At 43.1% G+C, this 23841-nt stretch overlaps 1 protein-coding gene across 1 annotated transcript in view; it reads right to left on the bottom strand.

Moving 5' to 3' along the window:
* KCNG2 (potassium voltage-gated channel modifier subfamily G member 2) overlaps positions 1-23841 on the bottom strand; it is an 80041-nt gene that overhangs the window by 15024 nt on the left and 41176 nt on the right. The window contains exon 2 of the mRNA XM_054020055.1: positions 12831-13655. Within this exon, the coding sequence (XP_053876030.1) occupies positions 12831-13586 (756 nt within the window). The 5' untranslated portion in view covers positions 13587-13655. The remainder of the gene's footprint in view (positions 1-12830; positions 13656-23841) is intronic.

The raw sequence follows: 23841 nt of genomic DNA, 5'->3' as shown, positions 1-23841 counted from the left end.
GTTTCAGTCTCCTTCAAGTATCCTGGGGGGGGGTGGAGAGGCTCCTTCTTTAGCCAGCTGAAGACAAAATGGAGGGGTCTCCCACAGGTTTAAATAGACTCTCTCTTGTGGGTGGAGACCCCCCTCCTCCCTCCTATGCCAAGTCCAGCTCCAGGATGGAGTTTTGGAGTCACCTGGGCAAGTCACATGCCCCTGCATGACTCAGTCTTTGCAGGCCGATGCCATTGTCCACATGGCATCTTGCATGTCTCCAGGAAGACTTCTCATGTGGATTGGAGCATTCCAAGATGCATTGTTCCCTAAGTGTCTCCTGATCAGGTACTTAACCTGGCGAATTCCTTCCTAAAGAAGCTGACCAAATGCCTCACAAAGCTTACTTAGAAATCAAGCAAGCATACAGCCCATATTCTTAACCTCGAGTAGAAAATGATATATATGTACAAATTGGATGAATAGATATAATAGACCAGAACCTTTACGGAGATATGTTACATGGCACAGGCAGCACAAAACATATTCCAGCTATGTCATCCATACATTTATAAGCACCCCCTCCCCATAAAGCCTTATAGGGTACACTGTCACACCCTCCCCCTGAACTTACTGCCAGAGACTTGGACACTGTCCATGGCGGAGGCAGTACCTGTAAAATTTCTGTTTGTTTCTGGTCACACTCCCTTTCAGTATCTTGAAACCATATGATGTCACCCCTAGGGGTTCTAGCCCGTTTTGGGGTTCCTGATCCCCAGATGCTTGCAAACAGGTAGGGATGTAGTATTGCTAACAGAATGCAGGCAGCAATACTCGTTAACGTGGAGGTATCTTGGCATTTAGCCACCAATGCCATGAGGCGGTGTGCCTCAGTTTCCCCTTCTAGACAGCAGCATGGGCCTGTTATGCTTTTGCTGCTTTTTACAGGTATGGGCTGTAAAGTAACATGCTGGTGGGGCTGTCTTGTCACCATCCCCAGCATGTATAACAGCTTATTCCACAAATCAGATATGTTCCACATCTTTAAAGGGTTTACCACTAGTGTGAATTCTTTTGTTTTATCCCATAGGTGAATTAGCAAAAGACACAAGGTTAACAGCAAATCTACAGTGGACAGGCTTTGTTCACTCAATTTGACTTGTTTAGCATCTATTGCGTTTTCCCAGTTCTCTGTGCCCTCTGGTAGACCTTCTGATGCAGATTCCTCTGCCTCTTTGGGGAAGACTTCTAGTTCGGGCATGTGCTTGGGTCTTTGGCCAGGAAAGGGTGTACTACAACCATACTTGTCCTCGGCCCCTCCCTCTGGAGTTTCTCTGGGCTGGGCCCCACTCCCTTGTGAAGTTCCTCCCATGAAGAGATTTTCCCCCCCCTGTCTTGGAGAGAGAGTTTTATCTCTTGCAAGTGTAGCAAGAACAGCAGCTTTCCCTGGGGTGCTCTGGACCCCTTTGGGCACCCCACTTTCTGTTTCCAATGGGTCAGCTGGATAGACCCCCTCATCCTGGAGACCTGACCCCCAGGTTTCCCTTAAAACCTGATCCACAGGAGAGCGGGCTGGCATTTCGAATGCAGACTTTTCACCCTCCTCCTGGGAAAGCCCCTCCCCACAAAAGGTGGGTGGACTCTCTGGCCCCCCCTGACCTTCCATCTGGGCTTCCCTCTTTGGTCTCCCCTCTGGGTCCGACACTCTTGTGTCCCCTGAAAGGGAAGGTGATCCTGCCCCAGCTGTGGACTCACAGCTACCAGCTACGACAGACCTCTCACTGGCCAGCAAAATCCCTCCCCTTCCACTCGGGTTGGGCTGGCACTCAGCTATAGGGTCCTTGGGGCCTGTTCCCACCACAGCAGTCCCCAGGACCCCAACTTCCACCTTTGGGACACACGCCTCTGTGCACCCCAGGGCAGGCCCGGCCCCCTGCTGACCTGCAACTTCCTGGCAGTCAGCGGCTGTAGTGGCCTCCTTGCTACAAGGTGGTACATCCCCCTCCCCCGGGGAGATGATTACGGGACAGGAGCTGGCTTCATCCAGCTCCCCCCTCTGGAACTTCCCTTGAGACCCAGGGCTACAGGAACTGGCCACAACCAGCCCTGCCCCCGAAGCTGCATCCTTTACTGCTGCAGAGGAATCTAAGAGACACTCTCCTATTCCCCCAGCAGTCCGTGTGACTTCGCCCCCCCCTCTGGGGCTTTTAGCACAAGATTCCTTCTCACTGCTAACCAACCCTGGGACAGATTCTGCCACACTAAAGAAATCATTCCCCAGTAGAAACGGTGCAAAATTGTGTGCCACCGTTGCAACAGTCAGCTCAGCCTGCAAATCCCGAGTTTGCATGTGTACTTTAGCTAAAGGTGCAAAGACTTTGTAACCCCCGACCAGCTCTAATTCTGCCATTTTACCTGGCAACAAATCCTTTTCTTGGATCAGGTCCCTCCTGACCACAGAAATCTCAGCACCCGTGTCCCTTAATCCAAGAAGCATTTGACCATTCAATTTAACAGCATGCATATGCTCATTGCTGGGTTGTGTGGAAGCAAGCTTTACAAATCCTGTGTGGAAAGAGGCCACAGCCTGGCTCTGAGAAGCCGCAGCTTCACTCAGTAAGGGACACTTATTCCTCAGGTGCTCAGTGGACTTACAATGATAGCACCTCTTGGGCTCCTCTGCTTGCACAGGAAATTTGGGTCGAGTACCAGGGGAATGGGGAGGTGACCGCCCAGCCTCTTTTTTCCCAGACCCAGGGGTAAAACGGTGATTCTGCTTTCCCCCAACCTTATACCCTTCTGCCAGTGGTTTGTGTTTGATTGCAGCTTGGGCTTGTTCATAAGAGTCAGCATACTCAGCTAATTCACCCACTGCATTTACCTTTTTGTCCCACAAATACTGTTTTACCTCATCACTGCACATATTCAGGAAATGTTCCTGAGTAACTAGATCACACATCCCTTCAAAGCTGGTAATGCCTCTCCCCCGCACCCATTTATCTACCAAATCTCTCATTTCATTGGCATAAGCCACATTACTTAATCCAGATCCCCTCTTAAGGCTCCTGAATTTAACCCTGTAGGTTTCAGGTGTAACCTGAAACTGTTTCAAAACCAGTTCCTTAAATTTACCATAGTTTGAAGCATCATCAATAGGCATCTTATTGAATATGTCCAGAGCTCTGCCAGTCAATTTTGCTATCAATGTGGTCATCTTCTGATCTTCAGGGATGGCATGGAGGGTGCACAGTCTCTCAAAGGTGATGAAATATTCGGCAATATCGCTGGACTCATCATACTGTGGACATAGCCGCTCCCATTTATGGATTTTTGGGGAAGTGGAGCCAGCAGGGGGAGGGTTTCGTCTCTTTGACTCCATAACAGCCAGTTCATGCTTCCGGGCCTCCCTCTGGGCCTCCATAGCCCTCTCGTGGGCAGCTGCCTCTGCCTCCGCTCTCGCTGCCTCGACCTCCATAGCTCTCTTGTGGGCAGCCTCTTCCCTTGCATGTTCTGCCTCCATGGCACTAATTTCTAATTGTCTTAGTTCCAGCCGTCTCTTATGTTCACTTTCTCTCTCTTTTGCTTCCAACCTGGCCAGCTTTAGTTTAATAGCAGCGTCACTGGTACTCATTGTCCTGCTTTCTCGTGCTGGGCTACAACCACTCTGCAGTTCACTGGAACTGAGATCACTAGTACTCATTGTCCTGCTTTCTTGTGCTGGGCCACAACCCCTCTGCAGTTCACTGAAACTGAGATGCACTCAGCTCAGGGGATTCTTAGTTAACAGAGAGCTTCCTTTTCTGTCCCTACTTCCCTTGCCCGAAATAAGCAAACAGAAAATAACAAACCAGTAACCACTTTGTCTGTTCTCCAGCCACCACACTTAAAACTCACTTAAAATCACTACCAGTATCTCAAAGCAATCAGCTGTGCACAGATCCTGCTCGACTACGCCACTGTGACGGGTTAGATCACAGAAACCCCCTTGGGAGCTGCCACCCAATGTGCAAAGACTACCCCTGCTTCTGTTTTCCCTGCCAGCTCAGGACTCCAGCTCCCTGTCTTGCTGAGCCAGACACTCCTGTTTGGCTCCAGACACAGATCCAGGGTCTGAATCACTTGTTCCAAAGCTGCAAGTTTACCTGAAAACAGCTCACAGTAGCGTGCTTGTCTTTAGCACTCAGATGCCCAACTCCCAATGGGGTCTAAACCCAGATAAATCCGTTTTACCCTGCATAAAGCAGGGCAAACTCATAAATTGTTCGCCCTCTATAACACTGATAGAGAGATATGCACAGTTGTTTGCTCCCCCAGGTATTAATACATACTCTGAGTAAATTACTAAATAAAAAGTGATTTTATTAAATACAGACGGTAGGATTTAAGTGGTTCAAAGTAGTAACAGACAGAACAAAGTAAGTCACCAAGCAAAATAAAATAAAATGCGCGAATCTATGCCTAATCAAACTGAATACAGATAATTTCCTCACCAGTTCCAGAGTGCTCCCTTTTACAGGCTAATCTCCTTTTAGCCTGGGTCCAGCAATCACTCCCACCCCCTGCAGTTACTGTCCTTTGTTTCAGTCTCCTTCAAGTATCCTGGGGGGGGTGGAGAGGCTCCTTCTTTAGCCAGCTGAAGACAAAATGGAGGGGTCTCCCACAGGTTTAAATAGACTCTCTCTTGTGGGTGGAGACCCCCCTCCTCCCTCCTATGCCAAGTCCAGCTCCAGGATGGAGTTTTGGAGTCACCTGGGCAAGTCACATGCCCCTGCATGACTCAGTCTTTGCAGGCCGATGCCATTGTCCACATGGCATCTTGCATGTCTCCAGGAAGACTTCTCATGTGGATTGGAGCATTCCAAGATGCATTGTTCCCTAAGTGTCTCCTGATCAGGTACTTAACCTGGCGAATTCCTTCCTAAAGAAGCTGACCAAATGCCTCACAAAGCTTACTTAGAAATCAAGCAAGCATACAGCCCATATTCTTAACCTCGAGTAGAAAATGATATATATGTACAAATTGGATGAATAGATATAATAGACCAGAACCTTTACGGAGATATGTTACATGGCACAGGCAGCACAAAACATATTCCAGCTATGTCATCCATACATTTATAAGCACCCCCTCCCCATAAAGCCTTATAGGGTACACTGTCACAGATGCATCTTATACAATCTGAGATGCCTCATTTGACAGAAGAAAAAGAAATCTGTGCTCTCCCTCACTCAGTAACCACGCTGGTCAGACCAGACAAATCAGAAATGTCAGTTTTGTGTGCACGTGCACCTGAACAGCAACCAAAAATACAACTTGTTATTTATTACTTGTATTACCGTAATACCCAGAGGCCAGGGCCCCATTGTACTAGGCTCTATACAAACATATCAGAGAGACAGGCTGTGCCACAGAAAGTTCACAATCTACGTGTAAGACTATAGACAACAGATGGCTAAACCAAACAGATAGGGGAAGCCCAAAGGAAATAATAAGACAAACTTTGGTCTAGGTCTGAGGAACAGAAACGCTGGGATTTAAAGGATGCTGTCAATGAGCTTCAGGCTCATAAATTGGAGTTTATGTAAGTTTTACAGAAACATAATATGAACAAAAATATTGTCATGAACTTTATAAAAAATGAGCACTTGTTAAATTAAAATATTCATCTGGACTGTGAGCAATAACCTCACTGAGCAAGCACATCAGAACTAGAAAGTGAAAGTGACTCTGACCAGTCAGTTTCATTGTCACAGCAATTAGAGATGGAAGAGACAGAACAGGTCATTTGGTCCCTTCCCTGTTTCCAGCTAGTATAGGACTGAATTGTCCAAGGCAAGTGAAATACAAAAAGCAAACTAACAACCTGAATGGTAACACGTAAATTAAAACTGAACCATTATTTCATCTGAAAGAATATTTTGTTATTACAGCTCAGTGTTATTGTACTCAGATATCTCAGTGATGAATGTGCTATACAGCTGGGATTTTCAAACAAGACAAGGGAATTGAATTAAGTCTAAAATCCCACTCTACATGCCTAGTCACTGTAGACAATATTTGTAATATGGGTAAAGGTATTTTTTTTTAAATGTGAGTGTTAGTTTCACTGTGTCTCAACTTCTAAAACATGCTGTTTGATAAAGAAATGAATAAAATGAACGGCATTTTTATTAAGACACCCATTAATGAAAGCACAGCACCAAGGTATCACAAAGAGATGCTGATCTAATAGTGATGAATAAAATGGGATTTAATGCAGCTGGGAGCCAAGGAAAAACAGTTGTATATCAGAGAGAGAGAGAGAGAGAGAGATTAATAGAGGGCCTCATAAAGAGTTTGAAGTGGAGTGTTCCCTTGAGATAGAAAATGCCAAGGGTAATTGCTATTTCATCTTTCTACATTATTTTTCATTAAAACAAATCAAGGGTTTAACCTAAAAATGACAGGAGCTCTAGATCTAAAATAGCCTAACATAGTGAGGCTCATGAGACAATCTAATACTATTTGTGCAACAAATACTTGGCCTTTCTGACATTCAACAGTCCTGAATAGTTCTAATTCTGACCCATTTAAAGTACAGCAGAATATAGCTTAGAAATCTAAACAATTCAACAACAGTTGTTATACAGGAACTGCCTTAACATCTGAAATTAATTTTTTGTTGGGTACCTTTTGTGAAGTAAGGTTTCTGGTCACATATTATTTGATTCACATTCACAAAATACATCTATTCCCAATCCCGACCACTGAGGGTAGGGGATACAGTATGTGTAAATTAAACCCAAAAGGTTAAACAGTCTCAGCTCTCTGTACAGTATAAGGTATTATTAACTTGACTAGTAGCTGAAAGCCTGCATGGGTGTCGGAGCTGAGCCAAGTAATCCACCATCTGAGCAGTCTCCCTCATACAACCAATTAAATTGTTGCATGCAAACTAACTGTAGAGTTAGGGTGGGGATTGGTTGAGTTACCTCTGATATCACAATAGTTTAGGACTCTTGGCATGACATAGATACATGCCTTACTGTACACACAAATGGGTATACATTTGAAAAGTCAAAATAGCTGAGAACTTAAAAACGGGATGGTAACAGACTGTGAATCCCAGCGATGACTGAACCGGATGATACTTCGAACAAAAAGAGCTTTCAACCATGCTTATAGCTGTTTCCATCATTTCACATTGGCTGTACAGAAATTTTAGGCTATGGAGTGACACAGAGTAACATAATCCTGGAATCTTCTTATATAAATTATTTATGAGTCTCTCTGTTATAACACGGTCTCCAATTCAAGGCTATTGAACTGTAACTTCCTATTAGAATTTCTCTAATTACAACAGCTCCACATGATATCACCAAGTGTAGAGAAGAAGAAAGCATAGGTCTGATTTTCCTCCGCCATTTTTATACAGATGTAACTCAAGTGACTGCACTGGAGATCCCCTGGCTTAAACCAACATGAGAAGAGAATCCTACCCAGCGTGTGTGTGAGGTCATGGGACATCTTTAATCCTCATGCCGGAGTGGGAAATGAAAATCTAGTTATGTTGAAAGATGATGTTTTAGATATTCTTGATATTTTGCTTATTTTAGCAGCAGTATTCTTAGAAATGCAAACTAATCTCCCTAAAGAACAAAAAGGCAAACAAAACCAATTGAAAAGCCAATATATAAATGCCTCTGCACTATGCTGAGAGTTTTATATGTTGTACAATATGAATATATGTGATGTAATTTAATTTAAGGGGACTAATCAGTGATATGTCTACACAACTGATTCATCAAACCTGAAAGAGCTGAAATAAAATCTTCCAAATGTGTGAGTTCTTTTATAGACCAGTTCTTCAGAATTTTTTAAGTAACGTACACTTTATGAAAGAACACTGTAAAAGGCTTAGATTAAGTTTAAATGACTTCCTTTTATTATAGAAAGATAAAGGAAGAGCAGCTGTTTAACAGGTAAGAGATATGGCAAATATCAAAAATACTTGATTCAAATGGAAACTGGTGTTCAGGTAACACACAGGGACACCTAGGCTATTGCTACACTAGAGAGTGCGTTTGCAGCTGCACCGCTGTAAGGCCACTAGTGCAGCCGCTCTAAGCAAAAGGAGAGAGCTCTCCCATCAGCTTAATTACTCCAGCTCCCATGAGCAGCAGTAGCTATGTTGGCGGGAGAAGCTCTCCCTCCGACATAGTGCTGTCCATACCGGTGCTTAAGTCGGCATAAGTAATGTCGCTCAGGGGGGTGATTAATTCACACCTTTGAGCGACATAACTTATGTCGACTTAAGTTGTAGTGTAGTATCCATAGCCCTAGAATGAATCAGCTGCTCCAGTGTACTAACCCTTGACTACTGTATAATTTTCACTGAGCCACCTATAAACCCTTGTTATTTCGGATCATCCCAGACAAAGGATACAAAATGCAAGTGGGTCTCCTCTTTGAGAAAACAAGTGTATATGCCCAATGTTAACTCTCTGTGTTTTGCTACTATTCTTCCCAAAGGAAAGATATCCTGTAGAAGAAGTAAGCTTCCCTCTTTATATAGGAGAGGCTGTTTTTATGTCTTAAGGCTCCTCACCAAGAACAAAAGAACAGGCCTAGTGTGGCAATCCAATGGTATTTGATTGTTTCTCTTCATACCCTTGGTTTCTCAGCATTGCTTTTGCTTTGGTGCATTAATGATCATTTAAAGAGTTCTCTGACATATTAACCTCATGCGTTGAGTGGCTCTATTCTTGCCACTACTTTAGTATGTTAATAAATTGGCTTAAGGATATTATATGCCTACAATGCCATAAAGATATCATATGCCTCTGACTATTTTTGTATCTTGGAGATACATTGCATAGTTGTCTTGAAAGAACTCGCTGTCTGAGGGTTACTGCTGTTATTTGACTCAGAAGTACATTTTCCTTAAGAAGTTTTTTCCCTTTAGTTAAGCACAGGCCTTGTGTAGAAGTTTTCCAATAGACTACAGTACTTTAAATTAAATAGCCCACTGTCACTTTAAGCAGATTTACTTGATTCTCTTTCTAGTTTTCTTTTCTTTGAATAATTGAAATCTCTCTTTTTCCTAAACATTTCAGGAGTGATCATTATGTATATTATTGGTGGGTTTTTTCCAACACATAAAGACTAACTTGAAAAATCTGGAAAAGATAGTAAGTGTCCTAGTGTAAGTCAAGATTAGTAACTGGAGGTAAAAAGTAAGCTAGTAATCTGCCACCCTTTTTGATAACTGAGCAGTATCTGAAGTCAATGGAACTATTTGCAGTGGAAGGTACTATTCAGCATGAATAAGGGTGGCAGAATCTGACCCTTACTAAGAAAAAAAAATTAAGTGTGATAATAGCAAGCCAATGCTATCTACCCCTCTGCTGAACCACAAGGGATTGCTACGGTCATCTAGAGCTCATCTGAAAGATGCAGCAAAAATTAGGAATGATTATTTTTGCATATTTTTCTTAAAAGTGTGCTGGCATCCAATTAATGGAATAACTCTCCAAAATAATCCCATCTGTTCAACTGAGCCTGCACAGATGATAATTACTTTTGATTTCTAAGGCTCTGATCCTGCATCTGTGAGAAGTTACATTGACTTCCATGGGATACCACTGAGGTGTTATGGAGCGTGGAGGATCAGGTTCTAAGTAAATATGCTCAACCATGTGTTTTCCGTTATCAGTTTCTTCCTTTTTCCCCGAAGCAGTAATAGGATGAATGAATGATTTATCAGCAGGAAGAGGGTTCTCTTGGTGGGATAAACCTTTCCCTCTCAGAGTTCATCCACTCAGGAATAAGACTGCTGCATTGTGAATCAGAGTACCTGTCTCGATATCTCCAACATATAAATACAACAATAATAATTCCAGCCAGATAGCTTGAGTCACAGAGTACAGCATGTCCTTGAAAGAATATTTAGTGTTTGTTTATTCCCTGTCTGGAAGAGATGTAGACACATTTTTCTCCCCAGATCCAGCTGCTCTGCTCCGGCGGCGCAGGGTCCGGAGGCACGGGGGCTGCCCGAAGCCGGTAGCGCTGGCTCGGGCAGCTTGGCTCTTAAACAGAGCCAAAGTCTGAGTCAGGGGAGGAGCAGAGCAGCCGCGGGAGAGGAAGTGCCCGGCTGGTATTTTTCCCGGACATGTTCGGCTTTTTGGCAATTCCCGCCGGACGGGGGTTTGATTACCGAAAAGCCGGACATGTCCGGGAAAAACCAGACGTATGGTAACCCTAAGCATAAGGCCTAGGATCAATCTCTGTGAAACCCCATTAAAAACAGCCCCATTCGGTGAGGATTTCCCATTGCTGGTGAGTTGTTGACATGCATCAGTTGGTCAATTCTTAAGCCATTTAATGTGTGCTGTACTGATATTGTATATGGCTAGTTTTATCATTGGAATGTTGTGCAGTACCTCAGTCAAATGCCCTATAAAAGTCAAGTATGTTACATCTATGTAACATTGCTGAAAACTTCATGCTCCCCAACAAATGCCTTTCAACCAGGCACCCCACTCTCTGTAACAGCTCTTCCTCATTGTAGGAGTGGAGACCAATTCCTGCCATGTAACAATCACAGGGGTATGATTTTTTATAACCCTTACTCACAACAGGTAACTAGGAACAGGAAAAGATCAATCTGTTACCGGCACTCCCCTGTGTCACACCTTTATTGCACTCAAGGGAAGCAGTATTTCCTGTAGATTAGAAATAAGAGACTGGCAGTCAAGATTCCCAGGTTATATTCTCAACTCTGACCACCCATTGTGTGACCTTAGTCAACTCACTTAACTTCTCCATGCCTCAGTTTCTCCCATCTATTAAAAGGAGCGGATATCCACCTTTGAAATGTGCTATGAGATGTTTGATTACAAGGTGCTGCAGAAGTGTTATTAGTGGGAGGACAGGCAGAGGAAAAAAGGGAAAAAAGGTCAGTTTGGGGCTCTTTTCTTCTAAGAGCCCTAACCTACCCCACTTGTCCCTATTGCCTCAATCTTGGCACAGTGTTTCCTACTGGTCCTGCCAAGCCCTAACAAGCTAGCCATTCCCAGCCTTGCTACAAGACTAGTCCTGAGCATTATTCTGCAGACTACTGTTAAGTTCAAACCCATTTTGTTTAGTAGTAGCATAGACAGGGCTTTCCCAGGAAGCTGGATTCATCCTGCATCAATTTGCGGTAGAAACTCTCTCTCAAAATCTAGAGCACCCTGCAGACAATAGTGGCTAGTGGTTAACTATTTGTTCCAGGCCATTTTTAGTAGATTTTGTTTGAATTTGCTTATTTAAAGGTACTGAGTTTTTCAGTTCCACAAGCTGTATCTAAAATACGAATTAAGGAAGTTCAGTTTTCTGGCAGCTACTGGCTTTTGAAACTATGATTTGTTTTCTTTGACTATCAGAACAATGTGGCTTTAGCTACTATCCTAAAATGTTCATTTTAGGAGATAAAAAGCTTGTAAAACAAGATCATTGTAACTAAACAATAATTAAAAAAACCAGGCCAGATGTTTTGCTTAGTTTTTCTTAGCATGAAGTATTATTGTTCCATGGGTCTGACTCTAAATTCAACACCTCTGATAAACATGGCTACCTGATAATGTCCTGTGCATAACATACCAGGAGAGGGTAGATTTTAATTATGTACGAAGTACTCATAAAAACACAGCACAGAACTCTCTGGAGTTTCGGGGGAGCTGAGGGCACCCTGCACCCTGTAGGATAGGGCGCTAGGAGAAGAAGTGGTTTCTGGAGATTTTTACCATAAGGAGAGCTTGGTACAGAAGTATGTTTACGCTGGCAGAGCCTGACTGGATGAAGTGCTGTTGAAACAGGTGACTGGTCAGGTTTGTGTTAAATGACCACTGGGCTGGAAAACAAGCACAAACATTAAGTGGCTTGTTTAGTTGTGAGTAAAATATCCATCCACTTACACTCTAATCATGCTCTGTCCAAAGCCTCAGAGACAAGAGAACTTTTCCGAAGCTTCTCCCCCATTTTCAACCCCTCACCTGCAATGCTCCCTCATCCCATTCAATCTTTTGTTTTCACTCATTTCAATGTAAAAATTAAAGGCTGCATCCTGCAATCTTCAAGCAAAACTCTCACTGACTTTAATGGGACTAACCCCAGAAATCTGGACTACCCACATGAGTAAGAGACTGGACCCTAAGGAACTGAACTGAAAATGAAGAATAAATAAAGTGATTGATTTTCAAAGGTGCAGGGCACCCACAACTCCTGCTAGCATCAATTGGCACTATGAATGCTCAGCACATTTGAAAATTAGGGCACATAAGGGTATGTTCTGTTTCTCTTGTCCAGGGGCTGCCTCAGCTCCCCTGCACCCTTCTCCTCCTCCTCCTCCAGGAGAATATTTTTTCAGATAAGTTTCTTACAAAGAGTTGTTAATAATTTATAAAAGCAAAATATTTAAAGTACTTTTTAGGAAAAGGCAGAACTGACAATCTAGAGACAGACATAGTTAATAATCCAACGTCAAAATAGTGAACCTGAAGCAAGGTTCATTTGTATAATGATGAGAGAACAAATAATTGTTATTCTGGCATTTGTTTTGTGGTGGTGGCATGCATGCATTCTGGGAGAAAGTTCTGTATTGATGTAAACTGGCAAATCGCCATCGACAAAGCAGAGGATTTTGATTGCCTCAGCTAGACTAACAATAAAACAATGGTCTCCTACACCGGACTGCACTCCACATCATAAATACTGTAGACAATGTCTGAATGACTTTGTCCTTGATCTTTCCAGATGAGACAAGACAAAATAGCTTACTTAGTGTGTTTTGCTGTTGATAAAGTATAGTGTAAGAGTTGCCATTGAAGGCTGCACTCACCCGCTCTTCCTCTTCTCGGAGATCTGGCATGGTGCTTATACAGAGACTCACTGCAGTGATGGCCACAAAGGAGACTGATATACAAGCAAAGATCTTTCCTGGGATCCCCGAGTGAGGGTTCTCCACCATATCCCTGAGCTTTCTCATGCACAAACCCAAACGGCTATTGTCCTGGAAGGCACATTGCGGAGTTTCATTAACCATCATTTCCCTCTCATACAGCGTGGCCTCGGCTGCCTCCTCCTCCTTCTGTCGTAATCTTTTCTTACAGCACCACTCCAGGTGTTCCTCTTCTATCCCCCAATACACCAGCTCCTCTTGGAAAGAGAGGGCACACATCTCCCTTAGAAGCCTCAGCTTCCCAGCTGTCAGGAAAGTCATGATGGTCCTGAAGGCACAAGGGTTACGGTCGAAAAAAAACTCATTGCAGCTGACATCATAATCATCACAGATGTCCATGATCTCATCATAGTTGTTACAAGATTTTAGTTTTCCAAGCCTGGTCAAAGGGCAGTTCTCCAGTGTGGTCCATGGAATCCTGTATTTAATGCCACCTACATTGATGATCACATGCCTGGTTCGGTCCTCTAGATGGGCCAAGCAGCACAAGTCTTCCCCAGGGTGAAGAAGCTTGGCTTTTTTATAGAAGAACCCTTTCTTGGTCTGCACCTCGCACAGGTTTTCCAAATTGTTGTAGGAATACGAAGTGAACTTGGGATCTGCATTCCCAGTGAGCAATGCCATTTCCTGATACATTTGTTACGTTCATGGAGGTATCCGATCTACTCAGAGAAAGCGATTATAAAGTGGAGACAAGTGGCCAATCTGCAAAAGGAAATTAAAAAATGACAATTAGGGCTCCAGTAGAGAAAAACAATTCCACAACAATGTTTTCTCTAGAGTTTTTAAAATTTTGTTTGCATTTTAGGATGAGTCTTTTAGGACCCACTCCTCACAGCAATCAAATAGACAGCTGGGTCCATGCCTCTGGAGCCTACTATGAAGCTCCAAGTGATGACCAAAAGGGAGTATGAGTAATGCATCATCATTGTGACCTGCTCCTTTCTAGAGGAGGAGCAATGCCCCAGCCAGTCCATGAAGGGGCAGGGGGGGAAGAGTTTGTGTGGAAGCATGTTAAAATAGAAATCACCATTGACCTGGGAGTCTAAAAGGTTATCAGATAGGGCTTCGTTGAAAGACGTTTTCTTTATTCTGACAAATCCAGGGGATGCATCTACTATGGAATTATCCAGTGGTGAGAGTGCAAACCTCTTTCACAATCAGTGCTCCTTTACTGATATGGTTCAAATACTTTTCAGTTAACATGGCTGTGACAGGGTCCTGGGTAAGGAGTGCTTAACCAGCCCTCTGCCACGCCAGCCCCAATTAAGGGAAGTAGATTGGAGCTGGCTGAATAGGCCTGTGCCTGCCTGGCAACTAGCAACAGCTGCCAGCTTAATTAGCTAGGGGCTATAAAAGGGCTGTGGGTGGGAGGAAAAAGAGAAAAAGAAAAAGAGAGAGAGAGAAACAGGCAGGCTAGTTGGCCAGCCAGGCGGCTCTGGTCTGCTGCTTGTAAAGCCTGGCTGAGAAACAAACCTGTTTATAGATTGTAAGGTGGTGATGGGAAATAGCTACACATAAAGTGCACTGGTGATTGCATCAACTGGAGGCGTCCCTGAGTGGTTTGTGAGGGCAACAGAGGCAGAAGTAAGAGGGGCCCAGCTGCTCCTCACTACACTGGCTTACACAGTTCACATATGGTGTGCAGTTTGTGTAGCTATCATACTGTATGAAAACAATCTTTAAGAGGGTCATATTTTGATTCTTATAATTTGCGATAACCAAATCAGCAGTGCTCCAGAGTGTGGTGTATGGAAATTCAAGAACTGCAGTGATAGATGTGGTTACTGCATCTTTGAAAGGTGGAATGTTCTGACCTGTCAGAGTTCCAAAGGAGACTCGTTAGTCAGCAGCAGTCACAGCTGGAGATAGTTGGAGACTGAAATCTAAGAATGAAGTGGGGCTGGAAGTAGCTTGTAAAGAGAGGACCCACTTGCTGTGCTAACTTGGGACCAGATGACGTTGCATAGTTGCACAATAGCTGTTACTCTGTGAGGAGTCCAACTGAAATTTGCTTAACAAAAATCAAGCTGGACTGGAGCACTGGGGACCATATGTTAGTTCTGGCTAGTGCAGCAACAAATTTCAATCATGTAAATTGAGGAATCAGAGAAGCAAGTGACAACTGCTCTTCCTGACTGGCATTTTTGATCTAAACACCAGACATGAAATTCTGTCTGTGGATGTCAAGGGGAGTTTTGCCACTGGCTTCAATAGGGCCAGGATTTCACCCCAATTCCCTAAGCAACCTACAAGAAGTGGGGACAAGTTTCTAACTTCTTGCCCTGAGGGGGAAGTCTCTGGTTGGAAAGCCTTTCTTTGTTATGGACCAGGGCAGAAGAGCTTAATCTGCTGCTGTTCTGAATGCATCAGGGGCATCATTTGCAGCTCCAGGCTTGAGTTTACACCTCACCTTCACCCCCTAAACAGAACCACTGTTTCTTGCACCACTGTCCTCAAATCTCTTAAGCTTATTGATTCAGCATCTGCTGCCAGTTATTCGGCTCTCAGTACCACTTGTCTTGAGAGCTCTGAGCCTCTCTGTTCTCCACCCATTTTCCTCTTGAAGCAGTGTTATAGTCTCAGGTACTCTGGAATTATAGCAGGGGAACACTCAAAGCCTCCTGGGCTGTATAAAGGCCTTTGTAAGTAAGGAAGGAAAATAAACAAGCGTTGGAGCTTTGGGCCTCCAAACAGGAGATCTGGACTGGAAGTGGACTAGAGGTGGGGAGCAATTTTATTTGGAAGAAATGCCTCTATAACTAGGTAGACGAGCAGAGAAAAAGCTACAGAATGAGGGATAGTTTAACAGCACTTATGGCAGGATGGTGAGAGTGAGGTGGGAATTCAACAACTGCGGTGAAAGTAACGCGTTCCAATTCACTTTCCATCTCATCTGGTTTCCTATTCATGTGTGCTGGAAAAAGAACTGAATATGAGGGTTCTAATAGTTAGAGCATCAGACTGGGACTCAGGCGACCTGGGTTCTATTCCTAGCTCTGCTACTGGCCCGCTGGGTGATCTTGGGCAAATCACGTCACCTTTCTGCACCTCAAATTCCCCATCTGTAAAATGGGATAATGGCACTGACCTTCATAAAGCGCTTTGACATCTAGTGATGAAAAGTGCGATATAAGAACTAGGTATTATTATATAGTCAAAGACAAAATCACAGTAGCTCTTCTTTCGTTTGGCCTCAATCAATCCTTACATAAATTAAGCCAAAAGACACTCCAGCAGCAAATGACAAATGCTTGTTAGTTGAAGGCATGCGTCACACCATTACTGTTCTCTTCATTTATGGTTAATTGAGTCATGCCTGCATCACTAATATGGGTCACATTCTATATACATTACTGGGACTAGGGGAAAGAAGAATATGAGGTGCCATGACATATTAACTATAACAACAGAGGCATTGCCTACATCCTAAATCAGAACTCTACAAGAGAAATTTGTCTGCCTCTGAAGTCTGATGTAACCTTCAGATAAACCTGTCATAGAAGCTTCTGTAGGCTCTACAGCCAAAATTACAGAAATTGGATTTCCCTCTACATAGAATTCCAACAAGCATAGGGTGGGATTTTCCAAAGTTACATACCCAACTCCCACTGATTTTCAGTATTTAGTCCTCTGCAAAAATATGTGGACAAACTAAGTAGAGTAGATAAATGCTCTGTATGATGTCAGTTTCATTTTAGGTCAAATAAGACAGAGTAAATTGCTAGAACTACACAACAACCTGTACTTTCCTTTCTCTAAATTTCACAGAACTAAAGTATTTTCTAGTGAAAGTGATTAAATGTTTCTGTTTGTCAGATGCCTCCCAATTTGCAAGAGAAACTGTTTGAGGCCTGAACCCAAAGAATATTTTATTTTATTAAAAAATTCCTCAGAGGGAAAAGATTTATATGCCACTCTCTTCACGTCCTATCTTGCTGATTTTGGAGGACGTAGACTGTCCGACTGGTTTGTTAGATGCCCCATAGCATTCCTCTGCCTGGTGGTCTGTCTCAGCAGGAGCCACAGTAGGGTAACAAATTTTAACACAACACAACTAACTGATACGTTAGTTGGCACGAACATGGCACTACAGCTCCATCCTAGCCAGGCTGCTATGGGAAACTTCACTAGTCCAGAAGGAATTAAGACCCTAAAAAGAGTAAAGTACGGCATCTCATAGCAACTTGCATCCTGTGAAACTGGTGCCTTATCTCATGGACTTTAATGCAGCTGGGATTGCAAATACCATTATTGTCATAGTAAGGGTGCATTGTCAACACAGCCTATGCTTTAAGGATGCAGCCTCTTGTTGCTTTTGTCAGTAAGATAAAATATTCACTGCCACTATTCTGGGCATCATGCTTTTGTTTCATGCCTCACTTGTTATACAAGTCAACATCTGAAAAGTAATGTACATCATTTTGTGGCAAACAGCCAGGATTTGCTTTCTTCCATCCAGTCCATCAGCATGATGGTGCAGAAAAAGACCAAAACATTTCCAGGATTCTTTTGAAGCTAATGCTGTGTGTGTCCAATTTTCTAGGTGAATGAGAATTAAGCAGCAGCATGATGTGCATGTAGATTTTTGCATTCAGTTTACACTGGCCTTTTCATTTCCAGCTCTCTGAACTACAAAGGAGGATATATTTTATAACAATCCTGTTGATTAAATATCTAACTTAATGAATCAGACATTCAGGTTTTTATTAAATTGTCACTGGTGACTGGAGAGGGGATTGGTAATACAATACGGAGCTTTTCTCCTCTAGGTCAGCAGCAGAATCTCAGGTAGTTTCCGAGGGCTTGTCTACACGTAAAAAACACTACAGCGGCACAGCTGTGCTGCTGCAGTGCTTTAGTGTAGACATGACCTACACTGATGAGAGGTATTCTCCCATCGGTGTAGGTGTGACACTCTGTATCTCGGGGAAACACCCTTGTACCCCCATGTTCATCCTTATAATACAGTTGTGTGGTATCCAGTGCAAAGTTTATCATGTCAGGTGCCTTTGGAAGGCTCATGATGCACTGAGCATTGTTGTTAGTTACAGTAATGTTATAGGTTGTAATTTCATGTATATAGTAATCAGGGCCTGCTTCAGGGTTTTTGCCACCCCAAGTGGCGGGGAAAAAAAAAAAAAAAAAGCCTCAATCGCGATCGGTGGCAGCTCCACTGCGCCGCTTTCTTCTTCGGCGGCAGGTCCTTCCCTCCAAAGAGCCCGACATGCTGCCCCTTCCCCTTGGCCGCCCCAAGCACCTGCTTGCTGGGCTGGTGCCGGCCCTGATAGTTATGAGGCTGAAAACGTGTCCTCATGGCTTAAAACAAGCCCAAGCAAAACCCTCCAGGAGCAGAGGGGCAGTTCACACCTCATCAGGGCATGTATGGGACAAACCCAGCGCAGCCTCACAGGAAAAAAGGACATTGGCCTAGGCAACAACAAAGGATCTGTTGGACTCTCAAGTGAGTCACCTCCCTTCCCTTGGTCAGTTTGGGACTTCAGTGAAGTAATGCTCACTTGACTCTAAAGAGGGGGAGGGCAAAGCCAAGGGGGAAGAAAGAACATGATAAAAGGGAGAGACGTTTGCCAGGCTCTTCCTCTCTCTCTTCCACCTCCATCTACAGACACCACCACCAAGCGTCTGAAGCGCTGATCAAAGGGGAGAGTCTGGCTGAAGGACAACCCGCCAGTCTGTGGTGAGACTCATCTAAGTTTGTAAGGGCACTGAAAATGTTAAGATCAGCTTAGAATGCATTTTGCTTTTATTTCATTTGACCAAATCTGACTTGTGCTTTGACTTAGAATCACTTAAAATCTATCTTTTGTAGTTAATAAATGTGTTTGTTTATTCTACCTGAAGCAGTGCGTTTGGTTTGAAGTGTGTCAGAGACTCCCCTTGAGATAACAAATCTGGTACATATCAATTTCTTTGTTAAACTGACGAACTCATATAAGCTTGCAATGTCCAGCAGGCAGAACTGGACACTGCAATACGGAGGTTCCTAGGGTTGTGTCTGGGACCGGAGATATTGGCTAGTGTCATTTGGTTGCACGATCCAACCACCGGCTGGCCAAATGTGCTCACTCACATAGCTGGGAGCAGTTTACATGCCAGAGGCTGTGCATGAACAGTCCGGGAGTGGGGGTTCTCACAGTGGAGCAGGTTAAGTCTGGCTCCCAGAGTCGAGGATTGGAGCGACCTAGCAGATCACCAATCCAGATAACACCAGGGGAATGTCACAGTAGGTAATCAACCTCCCCAAGTGCTGTCTACATGGGAATTTAGTTTAGTACACTCCTCACGGGTGTAGATTTTTCACACCCCTGAGCGACATAGTTATGCCAACCTAATTTTCTAGTGTAGACCAGACCTGAAAATTAGATTAACAGTTGGATTGAGTTTGCTGGTGTCAGTCATGTTGCTAGCAGGCAAACATCCACATAATAAAAACCACCATTACAAATGTCACCAATTGGTACCTTTTTTGGAAGTGTCACTACAGAGCCAAATTACTGAATAGACATGGAACTGCATTACTCTTCCTGATACCCCTTAGAAGTGGTCCCTCCAGATCATGGCTGAGACTTGTTGATGGAACAGCATAGGAAAGCTTGCACTGCTGTTTCAACTGTCCAGCAGATAAATTGTTGTTCAGACCTGCCATGCTGGCACCTTTTCTGAGCAGTAAATTCACTCTGGAATGACTGTCGCTGATTTATATGCATGGAATGTATCATGATGACCTTCACAGAAACATTAAGAGTTTATCGAAGTTACATAGGTCTTAAAATACTCATTGCATGTTGATGCTCTCTAGTCTAAACTACTCACATACCTTCAGTGAAGCGGCAGTCAAAGACTCACTTTAAAATCCAACATTTCCAGAAATGATGTTACAGCATCAGCCAATTGGCATTTCTCTTATTTAATCAACACATGGGTAGAAGAGGAATGGGGGGTATCAAACATAGACCCTATGGGAGGCTCAATATGTACTTCCCTGACTGGAGTTATCTGAATTTTTACATCACTTTGTGCTAATCACATTAGGTGGAATAAATCTAAGCCATGAGCAAAGCGTTCAGTCACAACAACAACAAAATATATATCTATTATGAAGGTAGGCACAGCCAGGTTTAATTTATATCATACCATCTTATGAGATAATGTATGGCTAGGTACAGTGGTGATCACCTCACTGCACAACTCGCCCAGAGGAAGGTCTGGGACTGATGCTCTCCTCAATGTAAATGAGGAGTAGGTCTACAGAAGTTAGTGGAATGACCCTGGCTAAAACTGGTGGGAGTTCAGAATCAGGTACTGTGCCTTTTTCATGACAACTACCACAGACTTGTACTGACCTCGTACCTCTGGCTGCAAGACAGTATATCATGGGTCAGACTGAGTCGTGCAAACAGATTGGAATTTTGCCACAGCTGCCCAACTAAGAATTTCTGCCATCAGGATAGGGGACTCTCAGGTGGTATAGCTGGCTCCTATGGCAACTGCCTCCCACCCCAGTATGGGCGTGGGAGTGTATGAAGGAAAGCGAGGGCAAATCACAACTCTGCTCTGCAGATTCCCCTAGGGGATCAGAGCCAGCAGTCATAAATTAAAGCAGCCTTGAGGCTGGGCCAGCTTGAAAGTCAGGGGACTAAAAACCAGCTGTCCCTTTTACTTAGCAGATCTTTGAGCAGGAGTGAATCTGGTCCTGCGTGTGGCGTTTGTTATTTCAAAATGCAGTGCAAGGAACATTTTTTAAAAGATTACTGTGGGCTGATTGTGCATGGAGGAGGAAAATACTGTGGATAATTTTCATTAAAAAAACCCTGCAACCCTGAAAGAAAACCTTTTCTCTGCCATATATGAAAAGGATAGGAGTCACATCTTCTATGATCTGCACCCTGCTTACGCAACAGTTCAAAGATGATGTAAATCTGCAACCTCTGACTGTGGCTTCGTAAACAGATTTGTACAGAATATTTCAATAAATGATGTAATCCACTGAAGAGATGGGTATTCTGCCACCCATACCTCCTGCTGCACCCCCCCTCAATGCACACAGGCTCTCTTCACCACCCGCTCCTGTAGCAGCTACCTTCTTTCATCAGGGCCGTTTGGCATTGCACAAGGGACTACTAGTCTAAAATTGGCTCAAAACTAGGATGAATGTCCTCACTCCATCTGCTATGCTATGTTACGAGGTACTGTCGGGTTTTCTTTTCTTTTTTTTTGACACCGAGTTGCAGAAGACTATGGGGCTTTTTAGTAATTCTGGTTTTTAAATGCATCTTGTGTAACCGAATACATCCTGACAGAGCACAGGTTATTGTGACATGATTTAAAGTCACAGACATGAAACATACATTAGGTTGAATGCAAAATGTTTTCTCTTGGAGTCAAAGGAGAATTCAGGCAGTGTTTCCATTCTGCAGTGCTCAAACCCTTTGGGTTAGCAGACAAGCTGGAAAGTGACATTACTGACTGGTACCAAGACAATTCCTATATCTTATCGTCATAAGATTTATAATTCATATTGTATAAAATATGTTTAGTGATAGCCACATTTATAGACACAATTTGAAAATAATCTTTGATGGTCTTGTCCCAGTCTGGTGCCTTAACTACTCAGGAGATCTGGGTTCAATTTCCAGTCATTATCATTTCTATTATAGTAGCACGTAGGTACTCCAGTCAAGAATTGGAATTGCTAGGCACCGGGCAGACAAATCAAGATTGCAGTCCCTGCCCCAGAGGGCTCACAGTCTATATATTAGACAGTATGCAATAACTGGGTGAAACAAATGGGGTGAGTTTGGGTTTGGAGGATGTGGTAACAATAAAAGCAGAAAAGGCCAAATCACAGACCTGCCTCAGACTCCCTATGTGACCTTGGGGAAGTCAGTTAAGCTCTCTGTGCCTCATTTTCCCTTCTATACAATTACTGAAGTATGATTGTTATTAAAATGGAGCTAATACTACTTCATTTCTCCCACACTTGGCTTGTCTTTTCTGTTCAGATTGTCATCTCTTTGGAGAAAGACTGTCCCTTACTATGTGTTTCTGCAGTGCCTAGCATAATGGGGCCCTGACCTCAAAAGTTATCGGAAGTGAAAGGATTAATACTAAAATGTTTTGCATCCGAAGAAGTGGGCTGTAGTCCACGAAAGCTTATGCTCTAATGAATTTGTTAGTCTCTAAGGTGCCACAAGTACTCCTGTTCTTCTTTTTGCGGATACAGACTAACACGGCTGCTACTCTGAAACCTGTTAAAATGTTTTGATTGCTCTTACAAACACCCCAGATCAAAATCCATACTACCTGTTATAATCTTGACTAGACCCAATCTATCGGAGAGAGATGAGATGCACATGTATTTCCTTATGTTTTGTCAACTTTACATCTATAACATTTTCAAGGGGAAAAGCTGATCAAACCTCAAGCAGTGTGAAAAGATTGTAACTAACAATAAATGACACAGTACACAAGGCAAGGGGAAAGCATGTTAGCATTACTGAAACTGGTCTCTGTAGAATTCCAAAAATATAATTTTCTTTGTCCACAGAAGATGAAAGTTGCCTCTCTCTCAGTTTATGACATGAGTATCAAGAGGAAACCATGGCATGCATGAACTATTCACCAACAGTCTTAGCTATCTGGAAAAAAGAAAGGACTATTCAGTGTTCTATTATCTTTCTTTTATTAGATGCTTTGTGTCCTAAATGTAAAGCTTCTTTTTCAGTCTCAGGAATAAGGCTTCTCCCTCCATTTAGGTGGAAAATAGTCAGTTTATATTTAAAAAATAAACTTGTTTTCAAATTCTGAAAAGACTGTTTTTTAAAAACAGGATTTCAGGTCAGAAATCCAGAATTGCGTCATGCTATAGGACGAGCTGAAACAATTCAATTTGTTAAATGAGCTAACTAAATTAACCTGACTCCAATGCTGTAATTATTTCCACTTGTGCCTAGAGAGGTTTGTATTTATTAGAGATATTGAATCAGATAGCTCAGTGGTTTGAGCATTGGCCTGCTAAACCCAGGGTTGTGAGTTCAGTCCTTGAGGGGGCAACTTACGGATCTGAGGCAAAATCAGTAGTTGGTCCTCCTAGTGAAGGCAGGGGGCTGGACTCGATGACCTTTCAAGGTCCCTTCCAGTTCTAGGAGATAGGATATCTGCTACTATTGCATTTGTTGGAGCCGTATGGTTACATTATTTATTGTATGTAATCCTAAGAGATCAAAGTTTGGTCCAATTAACTTATCTGAACCTCCCTAGTTCTGAGGCCCCTCCTTCTGCCACTCTTCAGGCTCTCTCCCTTCCTTTTTACTCCTCTCTATGCCCTGAACTGGCCTTTTATTATAGTAATATTATTTGCTGGCTTCTACAGCGTAGTATAGTAGGTGTGCATGGTGGCTTTCAGACAAATAACAGAAAGAGCTCCCACTTTTCACTCACAAGACTAAGTCTGGTTTGTATTGTGGGTATGTCTACACAGCAAATGAAGGTGTGACTGTAGCACAGGCAGACACACAATATACCTGAATTGTGAGATCAACTGTGGGAAAGTGGATAAAAGTTTACAAAATGGTGATGGGGAAAAGTGTAAAAGGGAGACAGAAAGGCTAAATTAGTCTAAACAAAAAAGTCCTATAGATATAGTTCAAGGACTATGTTAGGGTCATGCATGGTAAACAAGAGAAATGTGGGACCAGAAATTAATGAACCAAAATTGTTGTGTCGGAAAGTAGGCCTAATTGGTTGACAAAATAATAAGGAAATGAGCTATTCCAGCCTTTTGGAATTCCTACAAATAAAAGACTTTTGGGGAGAAATTAGTGGAGGTGAGGCAAAGGGGGGCAATTGGTGACTGAAAAAAGAGGAAGGA

The sequence above is a fragment of the Malaclemys terrapin genome, chromosome 2, assembly GCF_027887155.1.
Source record: "Malaclemys terrapin pileata isolate rMalTer1 chromosome 2, rMalTer1.hap1, whole genome shotgun sequence".
NCBI classification, from domain to species: Eukaryota; Metazoa; Chordata; order Testudines; family Emydidae; genus Malaclemys; species Malaclemys terrapin.
The sequence above is the reverse complement of the archived record's forward strand: the minus strand, read 5'-3'. Positions and strand labels throughout refer to the sequence as shown.